This window comes from Poromitra crassiceps, assembly GCF_964638095.1.
Source record: "Poromitra crassiceps genome assembly, chromosome: 7".
Taxonomy (NCBI): Eukaryota; Metazoa; Chordata; class Actinopteri; order Beryciformes; family Melamphaidae; genus Poromitra; species Poromitra crassiceps.
The window spans coordinates 7,722,118-7,734,584 of record NC_139628.1 but is presented as its reverse complement, the minus strand read 5'-3'; the positions used below and the strand labels follow the sequence as shown (position 1 = coordinate 7,734,584).

Sequence of the window (12,467 nt, the reverse complement as noted above, 5' to 3'; positions counted from 1 at the left end):
AATAGCATTGTCAAATATTGCTGTAAACACAGAAAATTTTTAAAAAACTAAAAAACGTATGAAAAAACAAGCAACAAATCACTCCAAACCACTCAAATAAAATCAAAAATGTGCTCCACACTGCCCCCTTGTGTCCCCTTGCAACCATAAAAAAAAATGCAGTCCATTTACCATCAAAGGGGCAAGTGTCTAAAGTGTCAGCTAGTGTTTAGCAAACACTTCCAAAAAATGTCTGTAGTGTTTTCCAAAACACTCAATGTGGACAGGCAGGTCACACTGTATGCAGCCATACACAGTTAGCCCACTGCCTACTACATCTTTTTTGTCCAGCAACAACTGGCACTCCCTGCAGAGCTTCCGCTTCTCAAACACCTTCCCGAAGTCGTGCATTGGGGGACCTGTGGCTTCTCCTGACGTGCTGGGTGCTGGGGAGGCTGCCCTGCTCGATGTGCTTGGTGCTGGGGAGGCTCCCCTGCTCTCTGGAGTGGAAGGAGAGCCAAATGGAGAGGCTGGTCTGGAAGCTGGGGACAGAGGAGGAGGAGGAGAAGGAGGAGGGATCACAGGAGGGGCCCTCCTTGTCACCGGTGTGATGAGCTCCTCCAGCAAGGTCTCCAGCCAGTCCTTGTAATGTTTGTGCCTTCCTCCAACAGACCTGGCTGCAACGTAGGCGTTGTAGCACGACACAGACAGGCCCCAGAAGAACACACGCCGCCACCATTTCTTCGACCGATGATCGAAACCATAGTATCCAATCATCTGGTCGAGGAGATCCACACCTGGAACACACATGGAACTCTGTTTACATACATACATTTTCACTCAAATGACCTCAGTGAATATAAGCTTACAGTATTTTAATTTTTGTTTATAAAACATAAATCTGTAAAACAAACCTTTCATGTGGCTCTGGTAGTCCGCCAGGCAAGCGGGCACTACCACATCAGCCCGGTGGGTCTCATCTCTCCTCCGCCTTACAGTCCCTGTTGCGCTGGGGTCATGGTGATTGGACAAGACCATCACCGTCTTTGTGTCTTGCCACACGCAGAAGGTGAGGTCATCCTGCTGTGCCACCCGGAACTCGTGCTTCCCCAGCGCAGCCCTCTTTGTCAGGCTGTGGTCCTTCGGCAGCCCCTTCCTATTGGCCCGAAGGGTGCCACAGCCGTACAGGAAAAGGCCGTTCATCTCCTGGAGGAGTTCTACACTGGTGTAGAAGTTGTCCATATAAATGGACAGGAAGGTGCCATTGTATGGCTTGGCGAGGTCCAGCACCACGCGCTGTGCCAGGCCCGTCTGCGGCGCCGCTTCACGTCCTGTGTACACCTGGGGAGTTTGCAAGAAGAAACACAAGTCTGAGGAAGGGCCTTGGGTGCTTGAAAGGTCACTCAAATAACAACACATTACAGAATACATATTTGCATATTCTTGGTGTGCTGATTTTTTTCCTTACTTTGAAGTGCGGAACGTAGCCTGTTGAGCTCTCCGCCATCACCCAAACCTTCACGCCCCATTTGGTTGGCTGGAATGAATGAATGAATGAATGTTTATTTCACACATTACCAAAAGATGCAGGTTACATAGGCAAAATAGAGGTGAGACAATTTGATCAATCAATCAGCAGTACCTTCATTGGCAGGTATTGCCGGAAGCCAAGCCTGCCTTTGAACTTGATCATTGATTCGTCAATGCTGACTGTGCCGTTGACCTCATAGAGGTCCTGGAAGCGCTGGTTCAGGAAGTCCAGGTACCAGCGCAGTTTCCAGAGCTTATCAGCTGGGTCGCCTCGTGCGTTGTTATCTTGGAGGTGAAGGTATCTGAAGAGGTGAGAGAGGGGAGGATGGAAGAGGGGGGGTAGGGGAGGGGGGGTAATTAGACACATATTACAATATATTATAAACAATATAATGTCTTGTATATTGTATACAATATTGTATATTGTATTGTATATTATATACAAGTAGACACATCTTGGATGAAATGAAAAATTGTAGGCTATATCATTATATAGGTTAGTTACACTTGAGGGTTACAGGGTCTGTCTAAGTGCAGTGTCTGTCTTGGTGCAAAGAGTGAAGCGCATTCTCTCCACATTCCTGACAATTGAATAACAATAGGCCTACTAGGTGTTTGCCCACACACAATAGGTGTAGCAGCCGAGCCCAGCAGGGGTTTCTTACCCCAGTGTATAAGCTCGCTACAATGGCAATACTCCCACTACACTTCTAATACATTTGCAATATATTTCATTTGCCTTAGGGCATCATAACAATGGTACTAATGTTACATTTTATCTATCAAACTACTATTATTTATATAGCGCATCCTATTCAATGGGGCGCATCTATATCACGCAATGGTTATAATAACAAGGATAATATTATTGTTCTTAGCCTACCTCCAAATGGCGTCAAATCGGTCCCGGGACATATTCTGGCCGAAGTTGGTTTTGAAGATGTTTTTGGATAGCCGCCAGTACTCTCTTCGGACGGGAAGTTTCATTATCCCCATGGCGAGACACAGCCCAATGAATGTTTTCATTTCTTTCACTGTTACCGGGGTCCACTTGGCTGCTTTTTTGGCTGGGGGAATTGTGCGTCTCTGGTCGGCATATCGGTTCGTCTCCGTGACAAGACGGTCCCACATTTCCTCCGTGTAAATTTTCTCGAAAGAAAATAGAGGTGTGGAATCGGCTTGTAAGCCAACACCGCTTTTCACCCCGGGCACCCTTTTGAACGCTTTGACCGGCACAGGACGGTAACAGCGCTGCTCCGTTACCCAGTTTCCATGGAAGCCTTGGAATTGGTCATCTTCGTCAGACTCATCCTCATCGTCATCCTGAAACATAGTTCTGACCCACTGATCTCTGTCCAAGGGCTGCCAATCTGGGTCTGTAACTGGGTCATCATTTAACTCTTCATCAACGGTGGAATGTTCGGAATATTCCGCGTCTTCAAAATCGCTTCCTTCGCTAATATTATTTTCTTCCTCCATCGCTACAGGTCCGCTTCAAAGTGAAGAAAGAAAAACTTTTCCTCCCCAGAATGCATTGCGAGACCCCACGTGTGTTTTCTGAATGATTTCATTTGCCTAGAGACCGGAAATAGGCGAAAAACTACAGCTAAACTACAAATTGACGTATACGTCATCCCGTCTTCAAAGGTATATTGACGCGAACGGCATCCCGTCTTTAAAGGGAGAATGACGCGAACGTCATCCCGTCTGAAATGGGTGATTTGCAAAGTGTATGGGGTCAGACATAGATATAGATTTTCTAGGAGAACAAAAGTACATGCATTCAGTTTTCTTGACGTTAACAGTTAGATGATTTGATTTCATCCAGTCATGGAGAAGGTGAACATCAGAAGATAGTTTTGTATTTATGACATTAGGGTTTGGATCAGAAAAAAAGATAACAGTGTCATCGGCATATAATAAACAATTTGAAAATTTACAAACCTTAGGAAGATCATTAATATATAAAAGAAAAAGTAAAGGACCAAAAATGCTACCTTGGGGGACTCCCATATCACATGATATAGGGGGGGATTTCACATGACCAATTTTAACCACTTGGGACCTATTTGATAGATATGATGAGATCATCATTATCACAGAGGAGGAAAGTTGAAATGTGGTAAGTTTATTCAAGAGGATCTGGTGGTTCACTGTATCAAAGGCTTTACGAAAATCAATAAAAATGGCTCCTGTGATATGACCTTTATTGAGTGCTGTACGAATTTGTTCAGTAAATAATAATAAAGCTGACATGGTTGAACGGGTGGAACGGAAACCGAATTGAAAATCATTGAGTAGGTTATTGCTTTCTAAGTGGGAATTTAACTGATTACAAATGGCTTTTTCTAAAATTTTTGATATAACTGGGAGTATGGATATTGGTCTATAGTTTGACACTAGAGTGGGATCTTCGGATTTATAAATGGGAGTGATTTGGGCAGTTTTCCAAGCAGAGGGAAAAACAGAGGTCCTAATGCAAAGATTGGTCAAATGAAGAAAAAGCGGCATGAAACTGACAGCATGGTCCCTATTCTCCCACAGGCCTTCGGCGCTAAAACGGGCCTTAAACGCAAAAAAACGTGCCTTGCGCCTGTTTCGGGAAAATAGCAATAGGCTTTAGGCTGCCAAATGCGCTTTAGGCCGAATGGGCGTGGCGGAGTCCCTGAATGCGCCGAAGTGGGCGTGGCGGCGCTAAATACCGGCGTACTACTATCTTCCAGCCATCTTCCGACCTGGCCGACTTTTAGCGCTTTGCGCTTTTGAAAAGCTGGCCTAAAGCAGGATTCTGTGCACCGGGGACAGGAAAGTGAATGGAGAATACAATATATAGAAAAAAATACTTTAGAATACAATAGAATATAAGATTGCAACCCTTCTCAGGCTTTTTGGGTGAAGCTGTAATGCAGTTTCATAAATTTAGTTTAGGCTATCATAATAATCCCCATTTATGTGTAATATAGCTCTACGTTTTATTACCCCCCCCCCCCGAAATTAGCTAGGCTACTAATATTACTAATATTCCTAATTAATATGTATTATTATTTCATTCAGATAATTGACATTATAGGCATGTATATCGTTTAATGTGAGAGAAAGGGAGAGAGAAAGAAAGAGAGAGAGAAACTGGATCAACTGTTGTGTAGCGCTTCTTCAAACCCCACTCTTCATTACAGCTATTCATTACAGAATTGTCTGTTGTATTTATTTTTTCTGTGTGCAAAGCATAGAAAGTTATAATTATTTCCAAATGTTTCCCCCGTCTGTGGCAGCGGAGCTGTCCGAGGTGCTGAACAAGCGCAGCGCATAGACGGCCACCTGGGGCGGCTCACTCAGGCGGTCCAGGACTGGGCGCGGGGCGTCGGCGGGGTAATTCTCCTCCCCAAACAGTGCGCGATGGTACATTTGAACCTGAATGGATAGATGAATAAACAACTTAAGTAAAGAGTTGTTTTGTAGCTATTCAAAATGAATGGTGGACAGATATATCACCTGATTCGCCAGCACCATCTTCTCCTCAGCTGTGAATTTAGTGGATCGGTTTTGGTCTGCCATATTGATCACACTGCGCCAGCTGCTGCCAATCTGGCTTTTAAAGCCCCTCTGATTGATTACTGAAGATTTTATTGAGAATGAACATATTTGTCAGAGCCTGTGGGCAGGGGGTGGGGGGGACGCATATATAGGCCAAATAAAATACTATTACTCAATAATAAAATCCTGTAAATTAAATAGAATTAAGTTATCAGATCCAGTAAAAGTGATAGGTGTCATTCAGAGGATGTTGCATCGTGCAGTGGGGGAGGAGAGATAAAACGATATCATTCTGGCCATCTAATCTCATGACATCCAGCCATAGGCAATATTTTTTTCTATCAGATGCATTTAGAAATTATTTTCACTTTGGTCTTGCTATAGTGTAGCGTATTTACATGCTTGCAGTATTTTAACTGCAGTTATTGGTTTGAGAAGCATAATAATATGGAATAATAGCCTATATATGGAGATAGACAGACCGGATGAAGGGAGGGGGGGGGCGGCGGAGCCCTTGGCTTTGTCTGGTTTTACCGGATTTGTCCAGGAATTGGAGCTTAAAAGGCAAGCGTGTGTCTCTTCCCTGCAATTCTCCAATGAGCGGACAATGCATAATTTTACGCTTAAAAGGCGTGGTTATAATGGTTGAGGCTGAGTTTAGCGCCGATACCAAGATATCAAGTGCGCCTTTCCACGCCCACTGCTTTGCGCTGCGGCTGGCGTTCGGCCTAGAAACTGCGCCGCTGCAACGATAGAGCCCCATGTGTCTTATAAAAAGACATATTTGAACCATGAGTATCGTAGGCTTGTGAATTTTTCAGGGAGTTGAAAATACTAAGTAATTCACTCTGTGTAATCTCAGAGAAAGAGAACTGGTGATATAAAGGAGAGACATCAGGGGGAAAATAATTAGGAGTAACAAAATTAGATGCTAGTTCCTTTACAGACAGAATAAAATAATCATTAAAAGCATTTGCGATCCTTTCTGGCTCACTGACGAGCATACCTTGTAAAGAGATTTGAATAGTAACACTCTTTTTCTTTAGGTTTTCACCTGTGATGACTTTTAGGGCTCTATCGTTGCAGCGGCGCAGTTTCTAGGCCGAGCGCCAGCCGCAGCGCAAAGCAGTGGGCGTGGAAAGGCGCACTTGATATCTTGGTATCGGCGCTAAACTCAGCCTCAACCATTATAACCACGCCTTTTAAGCGTAAAATTATGCATTGTCCGCTCATTGGAGAATTGCAGGGAAGAGACACACGCTTGCCTTTTAAGCTCCAATTCCTGGACAAATCCGGTAAAACCAGACAAAGCCAAGGGCTCCGCCGCCCCCCCCTCCCTTCATCCGGTCTGTCTATCTCCATATATAGGCTATTATTCCATATTATTATGCTTCTCAAACCAATCTAACTGCAGTTAAAATACTGCAAGCATGTAAATACCGTAAAATACCAATTATTAGCCCGGCGTTAATTGACAAAATATGTAGCACCCGCGTCAATATGGGACCTGCGGCAGTTTGGGACCTGCTTTAATTATTTTTGTACAAAAATATTGCTCAGCAAAGATTGTAAATAGTATGAAATTGTTTATTTAAACCATTTATTTTAATGAGTTGGCTACAGTCAGCACCCCACACGATTGCTTGTCTATGGGGAGAGCCGCGCCTCCCTCTCAGCGCAGCAGAGCACATTGCATGCCAGTTCTGGCCTGTACATGAAATCAAATAAAATTTGAGCTGAACTGTGACCTACCGGTATTTACCACTAAACTTTCTCCGCTGAAGGTGAGAGAACATGATCATCATGTGAGCAGATTATTTGTTGCATGCGCTGCCTCCTCCGCTGTTCATCACTCACGGAGCACCCTCTTCAGTAGCGCACATGTGAAAGAGCGGTGAAATAAATACCAATTAGAAGCGGACTTCTATGCCCGCTGGCAGGGAAATATACCATAGGCACATTTCTCAAAATAATTATTACACCAGAGATGTCGGTTTTAGTGTATAAAAATCTTCAGGAAATGCCTACACAATTTTCAGAATCATCAGATGTTGAGGGAAAACGAATTTTGATCAGCAAGTTTCGTGCATGTGTTTTTTTTCCTCGTTGTTCCCGTTTCCTCGTTGTTCGTATTCTTCATCCGATTTTTCTTCTTCATTGTGTTTGGGAGATGCATTCAACAGGATGTCGCAAAGGTAAAAAGAAAACATTGAAAAAACTAACCGGGCGTCAAATTGGGACCTGCTTTTATGTACAAAATATGTATCCAGACCCCGCTTATATATGGGACCCGCGGCAATTTGGAAGTCGGCTTCTAATTGGTATTTTACGGTACATGCCTATAATGTCAATTATCTGAATGAAATAATAATACATATTAATTAGGAATATTAGTAATATTAGTAGCCTAGCTAATTTCGGGGGGGGGGGGGGGGGGGGGGGGGGGGGGTAATAAAACGTAGAGCTATATTACACATAAATGGGGATTATTATGATAGCCTAAACTAAATTTATGAAACTGCATTACAGCTTCACCCAAAGCCTGAGAAGGGTTGCAATCTTATATTCTATTGTATTCTAAAGTATTTTTTTCTATATATTGTATTCTCCATTCACTTTCCTGTCCCCGGTGCACAGAATCCTGCTTTAGGCCTGCTTTTCAAAAGCGCAAAGCGCTAAAAGTAGGCCAGGTCGGAAGATGGCTGGAAGATAGCAATACGCCGGTATTTAGCGCCGACACGCCCACTTCGGCGCATTCAGGGACTCCGCCACGCCCATTCGGCCTAAAGCGCATTTGGCAGCCTAAAGCCTATTGCTATTTTCCCGAAACAGGCGCAAGGCACGTTTTTTTGCGGTTAAGGCCCGTAATAGCGCCGATGGCCTGTGGGAGAATAGGGCCCTTAGTGTCTGCCACAAAGCTTTGGGATTTGAAGCAGTTAGAATTATTTGTTTGTGATAGTGGTCCACCTTTGCTTTACGAATTTCTGTGGCACATTTATTTCTAATTTCTATAAAATGAATTCTATTTTCCTCTGTTTTTGAGGACCTATATGTTTTATGGGAAAGAGACTTCTGTTTTAGCAATTTCATTATTTCAAAGTTAATCCATGGTATTCTAGACTGCCGGGGTTGTGTCTTGTAGGTAGTGATGTATTTTTTCCGAGTTGCCTCTACTTTGTCGTAGAACTGATTCAGAATGTGTTCTGGGTTTTCAAGAAGCAATTCATTGCTCCAATCAAGTTCGCCAATATCAGTATTATACTGGGGTAATTTAGAATTTGGTATTTTATTTACAACATGACAAGTATGGGTTCTATGGGTTACGAAAGGTTTTCTAATTACATAAATAAGTGAGTGATCAGATATAGCAGTATGAATTACACCAGACAGTGCATATTTAGCAGGTTGATTTGTAAAGATAAGGTCAAGAACAGAGTTTCGAGTGTTACTAATTCTAGTCGGTTCCTTTATTAACTGATGTAAACCAAGCTTTGTGGCAGAGACTTTTAGCAGTTTTGATGAGCTATCATTCCAGTCTTGATTAAAATCACCCAAAATAATATATTCCTTAGTTTTAATAGATTTTATGACATCGGTGAGTTGTGACAGGTAGATGCTAGTATTTTTATCCGGAGGCTTATATGTAACAATGATAGTGATCGCATGCTGACACGTAAAGTTAACAACCAGCTGTAACGTCTCGGTTTCAGTTTCAATTTGTGTTACAGTATGTACATAACTTTGACTCACGTAGAGAGCCACACCACCTCCAATTTTCTCTGTGCGGTCTCTACGATATAGATGGTAATTTTCAATGTCAAGAAAAGAGTCAGGGATGGTAGAGTTTAACCATGTTTCTGAAATTGTCATTATATGTACTTTTGAATGCAAAACCATTAGTTTCACCTCGTCCATCTTTGGGGCGAGGCTTCGGGTGTTTAAATGGCAAACTTTGAAACCTTGTATATTGCCAAGTTGAGTCATGGTGGATGGATTTTTTCTGGGGCGAGACATCACTTTGGCTTTTGCCTCAGAAGGTGAAACAGGTAGACTTGGGGAAGAGGGAGGTGAAACAGGGAGACCTGGGGAGGAGGAGGAAGGTGCATCAGGAGGTAAAACAGGTAGACCTGGGGAAGAGGGAGGGAGGATAATATTAGCTACTGTTTGATTTGTAGGGAGGGAGGGGGGATTAGGAGGAAAGGAGGGAGGGGCAAAAAAGGGGGGGGTGTAAGTCATATTTGGGAACATGCACTGTGATTGCATTATACTTGATTGTAGTGCATGTAGTTGCATTGAGTACATGCAAAGTCTGTTTAAATGAGTATACAGTCCAAAAAAATACATAAAAGTTGAGACAAATACATGTGGGTTTATAGGTCCAGGATTTAGTTCTACGTTTCCAATGAATAAAAGAATGGATATCAGAGTCTTGGATGGTGTTACAACCTGCTTTTATCTTCTTTCAAGTGGATTATTTTGCGGTCCGTTTTCCATCGATGAAATATTATGGTGTGCGCTGAGAGGGTTGTTGGCTGGTTGACAGATGGATGGTTCGTCTGGTCTGGTGTGGGGTGGTGGTTATCACACAGCCTACGAGGCACATCCTCTTTCGATTTGCCCCGTTCCTTTGCGTGGTCCAACAGCAGACCGCAGCCACCTGTTATCCCACTGTGTTCGTTAAAAGTCAATGCAGAAAAGTTTGCTTGCCGCCGGGATAAAATAAGTGTTTGCACTGAGAGAAGTGGGCTAAACATTACCTTAGTTGGCTTGTCAGTTTGTAGCATAAAGAGGCTGTGTTGGTGCAGCATGGCCTCTCTGAAGATCCGATGGTCAGATAGCTTGACGAGTGCGCCTGGGTCTTGATAGCATCCCGGCATGTTGCTGTCCAGCGGTGATCCGTCTCCGGGCAGTTGGTCATGCTTTCCCCGGGTCGGGTCCAGCGAGGCCACAGAGCAGGCAGACTGCCAGTCATGGCGGCCCGTCTCCACATCTCCCCGCGGGCACGGCAAACTGCAGGGCGGGCAGTACACTCCAGTCAAGTCACGGAGAATACTGTGGACTGTAGTCGTCCCCGTAAGCAGATATAAGCTTACCAGGACAGCGATGGTATAAACAAGTCCACCCGTCGTAGTTGGTGGGCCATCTGCAGCGTTGGCTAGTGTGGTTTGAGTTCTTGAAGTCGAGCGTGAGAGCGCTTTTCCTTTGTGGCTTTGTTTGAAGATGGCGCTTGCCGCCAATGAGTAGTTACGATTGTTTGTTGACCAGATAAATTTACCCAGGCGTGCAAGCAGTGCGTTGTAAAAGTATGGCACGAGTAAGAGAATATAGAATAGAATTATTTGAATGATGCATTGTACAGATCATTAAATGTGTTACAGTTGAATGGAACATGTCAGACAGCAGCTGTACATTTACAATCATGTGTTGCAGGTCCATAAAGAGAAGTGCATCAGACAACAACAAGAGAGACATGATGGAGTACAAGAAAACACACATTCTTACTTCCATCACACACTGTATCCTGTGTACACTATACAGATGTGTGCATACTATAACTGCACACATCTCTGCTATTCAAACATTGTACAAATTCTATATCTGCTTCTTCCTATTCATGGTCAGGACTAGAACCTATCCCAGCATGCTTTGGGTGGAAGGCAGGGAAACATTCACATTATTTTATACAGAATGTATTTGATCATTTTATACAGACAGACAGATGATGGAGGTGAATGAAGTTTGTTGTTCCCAGCACAAACTGACATGTCCCCCCATTCAAAGATCGTACGTATTTCACTCAAGCTGAGTTGCTCCCTGCTGATCAGCAGACAGTTTGTATTTAACTCTTTAGTTTGGCTTCATCACTTCCTGTAGGTGAGAAGTGTCAGACCTGCCAGCAGAACATCATTTGGACAAATAGAGAGAATCTGCTGGATCTCCATTAGATGAGATGGGACACTGTGTTCTCTTGCAGGGTGGATTATTTTGTACATAAACATATTTCCTAGTAAGTCAGTATCTTATTCAGTGTTAGGCCTTGGCCACACTGATCCGTCAGAAAATGGACAGAATTATTGAACGGACAGATGTCTGTCCGATGCATTGTTTTAACAGACAGATGTGTCCCTATGCGTTAACCTAGCGTCAGCTAACATGTTAAAATACAGTAGCACTGTAGCAGCCCATAATACTGACCTGGTAATCCCACAATCATCCCGACATTATGCCAGGCTGTCTCCATTTTGTTTTTGTTTTTGTAATCTTTGTAAACTTTTGAAGTCACGTTGTACAACAGCGGGATGGTGTACGCAGCATTAATTATAGCCTCCTTCACCGCCTCGGCCGCCATCTTCTTTGAAAAGTTGAAACAAATCTCGGAACGCCTCCTCTCGAGACCTCGACTCTGATTGGCTAAACGGACAGTGACTATCCGACCATCCGACCATCCGATACGTCCATCCAGAAAAAGTTCATCCCTCTTCAACTTTCTGTCCATCAAAACGTATGCAAATTTTCTGGATACGTACGCTTCTGAGTGCTCCACGGACAGTCGGACAGCTGACATTGAAAATGAATGGAAGTGAACAGAGAAATGAACGCACACGGACAGACACCACGGATCAGTGTGGCCAAGGCCTTAGGTGTGAAAGTTGTCCACAATTGCTTTTTCATATGAACGGATCAATGAGTCAATGAGAACATGATGATTTTACCCCTGTTCTTTCAAAACTGTATTAGATAGATACTTTATTTAGATTTTGTCATATTGTATCTTTTGAAGCTTGGTCTTTTATCAGTTAACAATAAACATTGCATTTCTTCAGCAAGCTGTCAGTATTCAAGTTGGGAGGCGCCAAGTTGGGGGCCAAGGAGGCCAAGTTAAGCGCCAGCGGAGAGTTGCTGTAAGACGCCAAGTTGAAGGCCCGAAATTATAGCCAAATTATTTGTTATTTTCTAGTTGAAGTAAGTCAAAGTTACGGATCGATCTCACTTAACTACTGGAAATGAGATCTTCCTTTTGGGGGGGATTCTCTATCCTAGCCCATACAGAAGCCCTCCTCTCGCCTCAAGAGGAGCGCCCAGCTTACAATGAAGTCATACGCCAAAGTACTTGCCATGCATGTCATTTTCTAAATAAAGTCTCTTGTTAAACCTTACCGACCGCTCTTCTCATGATCGTATTGTTTTTATACTGTATTGATATGATAATGTCTCCTTCCAGCCATGTTGAATCTGTTCTCCTCTCTGTATTATTGAGCAGTCAAGTATAATGGTCCCTTGAGAGGCAGGCTGACACTACTGCAGAAGCTACATGTGTCCAGGTTAAAGCACCATCAACAGGCCAAACAGGATTCTGGAGTATTGTTTCAAAAATGATGATACCAGTACCAATACCAGTACCAGTACCAGTACCAGTACCAGTA

The 12,467-nt window shown here is 43.5% G+C and overlaps 1 protein-coding gene across 1 annotated transcript; it reads right to left on the bottom strand.

Moving 5' to 3' along the window:
• Positions 1-201: 201 nt before the first annotated feature.
• LOC310779388 (uncharacterized protein) lies at positions 202-1,099 on the bottom strand (the record flags this gene model as incomplete). Its single annotated transcript, XM_083639924.1, has 2 exons — positions 894-1,099; positions 202-776 (listed from the first exon to the last, which is right to left on the bottom strand). The coding sequence occupies exons 1-2, from the start codon at positions 1,015-1,017 to the stop codon at positions 202-204; spliced, it is 699 nt and encodes a 232-aa protein (XP_083496050.1). The 5' UTR covers positions 1,018-1,099.
• Between the last annotated feature and the right edge of the window lie 11,368 nt (positions 1,100-12,467).